This window comes from Penaeus vannamei, chromosome 6 (assembly GCF_042767895.1).
Source record: "Penaeus vannamei isolate JL-2024 chromosome 6, ASM4276789v1, whole genome shotgun sequence".
Lineage (NCBI taxonomy): Eukaryota > Metazoa > Arthropoda > Malacostraca > Decapoda > Penaeidae > Penaeus > Penaeus vannamei.
Genome location: NC_091554.1, coordinates 26,606,426 through 26,611,574, shown reverse-complemented (window position 1 = coordinate 26,611,574; position 5,149 = coordinate 26,606,426). Strand labels below are relative to the sequence as shown.

At 35.3% G+C, this 5,149-nt stretch overlaps 1 protein-coding gene across 1 annotated transcript in view; it reads left to right on the top strand.

Moving 5' to 3' along the window:
• AMPKalpha (AMP-activated protein kinase alpha subunit) overlaps positions 1–5,149 on the top strand; it is a gene marked incomplete in the record, with an annotated part of 29,217 nt that overhangs the window by 1,788 nt on the left and 22,280 nt on the right. Inside the window, 4 exon segments of the mRNA XM_070122794.1 lie at positions 1,733–1,832; positions 2,216–2,321; positions 2,478–2,583; positions 2,695–2,822. Of these exon segments, the coding sequence (XP_069978895.1) occupies positions 1,733–1,832; positions 2,216–2,321; positions 2,478–2,583; positions 2,695–2,822 (440 nt within the window).

The following is a 5,149-nucleotide window of genomic DNA, read 5'->3' as shown; positions in this document are numbered from 1 at the left end:
AGTGGCATAGGATTAGTAATTGACTCCTTGGTGACTAAGCACTTGTGGAGTCATATATGTGTTAAAACAATGAATAAACTAAACTCCCTGTTGGCATGGCATGTGTGTGCATGCCATCCATGGCAGCATTGGGTTAAATACCCACTCACAAGAGTGAAAGAAATGTGACACAGGGCATTCTGTCTTGGACAATGAAGGTATACCAATAAAGTATGTATATAGAAACAGGCACTCATTTACTTTAAATAGCCCTCCCCTTTAAGGGGAAGAGTCGTCAATACAGTTCACAAATTACAATTTTTTCAAACTTTGTGTGTGGATACATGATCATGTGACGCACCCAGGGCGCCGGTTGCCAGATGCGTAACGCGCTCCTTTCCACAGTTTAAAGGTCTGGGGTATTTAAATGCCCTCGTGCTGCCACACCCCTTTTTGCTTCATGCTTTGTTTTTCTTGTATTTTCAGCGTTTTTTCGGCTGTTTTTGCAAATTTCTTTGTTATGATACTGCTGGACGATAGTTTAGGCTGCGTTCAGCAGGCAGGCAGCAGCAGCAAGGACAGGAGAGCAGTGCGATTGATAAAGTTTTCGGGAGTACACGTTTTGTTTTCAAGCTGTTGAAAACCTAATAATATGTCATTTATATATCAGAAATGCATGATATACAATTTATTATGTAAATGATAGAGGGACCAGGATCCTTGACATCTGAAAGTATACTTCTCAGAGAACACTCCCACCTAAATAACCTAACCTTGACATAAAGATGACCTAAAATTACCTGAACAAGGCCTGACACTCTACCACAGGACTCCAATTAAAGGCCAAGGGATTGCCTAAGTAGATATTCACTTTTGGTAATCGTTGGTATGACCTTTATGGTGTAATGAAGATGAATGACAAAAACTGCTATTTTCTCAAAATCATATTTTCATGCATGAAAGTATTGATAACTTTGTATGTAATTACGCAATTTTAATAATTCTTGTTGCAAAATGATCGTCCAGTTCGTATCTACTAACTGTAGCTGTCATGTATTATTTCTACCAAATACATTTTTTACAGAAAAATTAATGGCGATTTTTTGCAAGGTAACTGAAACATTGTCGTTTCAGATAGATTTACATAAATGCTACATTTGGTACTCCTATTTATTGACTAACTCTGGTCAGAAGGAAACTGCAGTATTAGTAACTATAAGGAATTGCATAATTTTTGAATTTTATCATCTCGCTCTTTTTTTTTTTAAGCGCAAAAATTTACGCTGCTTTTTTAATCAAATTTCTTGTATACAAGCATCACATACCCATGCACATTGTGTAAAAAAAATATTGACCTAGCTAAAAAACTAAAGCAAGCAGGTTCGGATAACAAATTTCGTGATCGTACCGACGACTCTTCCCCTTTACCCACTCACGCCGGGTACAATTTGTAGCCAAAATAAAAAAATTCCATCCGCCCAGTCGCGCGCCACTGCTGCATCGGAGCGCAGCCCCGATACAGCATCACACTGGTGGGGCGCCCAGCAATGTTTATTTTTTCCTGTGTCTCATATATGTGACACCCTGCACGATTGGGTTAAGAAAGTTGACCATGCCCCCTAAAAGATTGCAATTAAGCTGAAACATTTGCTTTGTAGTTAGAATCAGTTGGCTCAAAAAATATTTACAATAGTCTCACATTACTCTTTTCCCTGAAGTGGAGTAAGAAATTATTATGGTCCAATTACCACAGGTGGATGTATGGTCTTGTGGCATCATCCTGTATGCTCTCCTTTGTGGTACACTACCATTTGACGATGAGCATGTTCCAACGCTCTTCAAAAAGATCAAATGTAAGTACCAGAGTTACCAGAGAACACCTTGGGTAGAGAATCAAAATTTGTGTTTGTATCAAAATATTTTCTAATTTGCTTATTTTCTTCATTTGCTCACAGAAAATATTGTAATTTTTTGTATTTCATTGATTTTTTTTTCTTTTTTTTTTTCTTTTTTTTTGTAATTTGTCCAGATTATATCATTCCATTTCCTAATTTTTTGCTGGAAAAACACATTCCAATATTTTATAAGAACATAAGCAAAAACAGTCAATAACAAATAGTCTTCAAAATGCATTATTGATATCCTATGTAAAAGTTTACTAGCTTCTACAAACATCCGTGTTACTAAGCATTCATGTATATTCTCGTAAAATGTATGTTTTTCTTTGGATTGGCAGCTGGTGTATTCCAGATCCCAGATTATTTGAATCAGAGTGTTGTTCGCTGCTTGTTGCACATGCTTGTTGTTGATCCTATGAAGCGTGCTACAATTGATGATATCAAGTTAGTATACATGAATATATATGTGTTTATGTGTCAGATTTATAATGTCAGATTTGATGTGTATCCTATATATATGAAAATTTTCTTTGAGGAACTGATAATTTACAATCTAATCTCTATGCAGATGTTTTATTAAACTATTTATTGATATTGCAGGAAGCATGAATGGTTCCAAAAGGATCTTCCTGCTTATCTGTTCCCACCTCCTCATGACCATGATAGTTCTGTTGTTGATCAGGATGCCATAACTGAAGTCTGTGATGTAAGTTGTAGATGTATTCCGATATTCTACTGAAGTTTCAAATTATTTGCTTTGAAATATGTGAACATATATCAGAAGTGTGCAAGTTCTTAAGAACTACTGATTTTTCAGAAATTCCAAGTTAGTGCAAGTGAGGTACAAAATGCTCTTCTCTCTGAGGACCAGCACAACCAGCTAAAGATTGCGTACAATCTTATTGTAGATAACAAGCGCTTTGCTGATGCTAATGCCTTGTACAGGTACTGTATTTCTTATTCTTATTTTCTTTTACATTTGTCAGTAGACAGTTGATACTAGATGTAGTTATTAGTGTTTATAAACATTACAAATAAACACAGGGTGAAATCAACGTAAGTAGGTATCATGATTTCAATAGTACTTCCCCTTTGCCTAGCCTGTTTTACTGCTACCTATCTGGAGTTCATTACAATCTATTTAATACCCTCAAAGATTAACAGAGTGTATTGATTTTAAGTGATTGTTGGATTTCAGTAATACATCCTGAGCTAGTTTTGTGTAACCCTTTCTACATCAGCACAGCCTTCCTCAGATGACTTACCAGTGTGATAACTTGGGTGTTACTGTGATCAAGGTTCCCAGTATTTTTGTAGTTTTATGTGGATTTTATTTTCACTTTTGCTTCTTTATTTAAAGGCTTAGTTTAACAAAAGTAATCCTACCCAGACATTTTGTTGTCTTTGTGTAATACTTTATTGTTTCTTAACCTTCTTTATCGATTGATTTAACCCCTTTGATCTGGATGACACTACCATCACAAATAAGGAAATATTTGTCTTGAGAGGTGGGTGAAAAAACATACAAACATATAACAAAATGTTATTCATTTTTATTTTTCTTGTGCTGAGTTTTGGACTACTTAGAGGGATGATATGGAGTTTGTGCAGAGTGAACAGTCTATTACCATCTGGATAAAGTAAATCAAATGAAAACATGGACTAAGGAAAAAGGGCAAAAAATAGATAGATAATAAGATAAATAAATAAATAAATAAATAGATAAATAACAAATAAAAATGCAGAAAAAGAGAAAATAACATTGCAAAGGGGAGGCATAGAGACTTGTCACCACACGCAAGTGTTTACATGTGCCCAGCTTACAAGCCACTCACATATCAGAGTGGCAGCTCACATAAGCCATATGCCCATAGTTTTGGCCTTGTGATTCCTGTGAAGCAACCAGATCCAAGGGGTTAATGACCTTGTATTGTTTTTAACATTGCTTTATGATGTTTTGTATGTTTTGTTTACAGAATCAGTTATAAGAAAAATAACCCTTGAGTCAGGTTTGCATTTAGTTTGTCACTAGCATGTTAAAGTGAGTCACATATCCCATAGTGCACCTTGTAGTACCTCTTCAATTCTCAGGCTCAGTGATACAAGAAAGATTTAAGATTTAAACCACTTAGGATGGGTGTAACACATATGAGACACCCGGAAAAGTAAACTTTAATGGGTGTCCTGCTGGCGTGATCCTAGATCGGAGCTTGCGCTCTGATTTTGTCGCCCATGGCGGGAGGTGAACGGGTAGGCTCCCGGACTCGCCTGTGTGCTGATTTTGAAGCTGCCTGGAAAATATTATTTTCGGCTTGAAAATGTACCGTTGCTAGTGGGTTAAGATATTTCATCAGTTCAAGGAACTGGATTTAGGAATGACCAAAAGTTTACAATTTTGTAATTAGTGATAGTTTTATTGTGATCTTGAGATTAATCCTTTCACTGCAGGAAGCTAGTCTAATTATTGTGGTAAAGATATTTATTTGAATAGTATACAAAAGAATCACTGGTGTATCAAGAATATTTTACATGGGTGGGCAAAGGGTATCAGGAGGTTTTTACTAGGTGGAAATTTAAAGTTATACAGTATATGGAAGAGAATACTTTTATATATTTCATTTAAAACCATAATTCTGTTGTTCTTTGTTTGTTTTAGTGATTAAACAGCCTGAGGACATATTGGTTGTTTGTGTTTTACAATTACAGTTTTTTGAAACTCAAAGTTGATGTGGCAGCTCAGGGGCTAGCTTTGCAGTAGATCCGCCACTGTAATTGATGCTTAGCTTTTTAGGTAGATTACAGTAATGTATATAAAGTCTACCAGTAATAAAAAGCCATGCCTATGCTTTTGATATAGGTTGTAAGTTGAGATAAAGTTACAAACTGAATGTACCACAGTGTTACTAATAGTTGATTGAAATTTAGCACTAGCCAACAGATGTTAAGGAAAGTTGGTATAAATGAAGGTGTTCAGAGCTCCTGTATAGTATGTTTTAGTCATTATGGTAAAGTATTAAGTTAGAATTGTCTGATATTTGATAATCACTTTCTTATTATCAAATAAACAGCATTTACAATTTATTGGCAATATGAAGGTAGTAAAACTATTGTGTCATATGCCATATGAAGAAAATGACAATATCCTGATCACATAAAGCATTTGTTATTATATTCACCCCTATGCACAGGAACAATGCTTTCAGTTATATTACAGTGTAAACTTATTCAGTTGTGCTGACTGTTGCCCTTACTTTCAGTAAAGTACTTGAAGT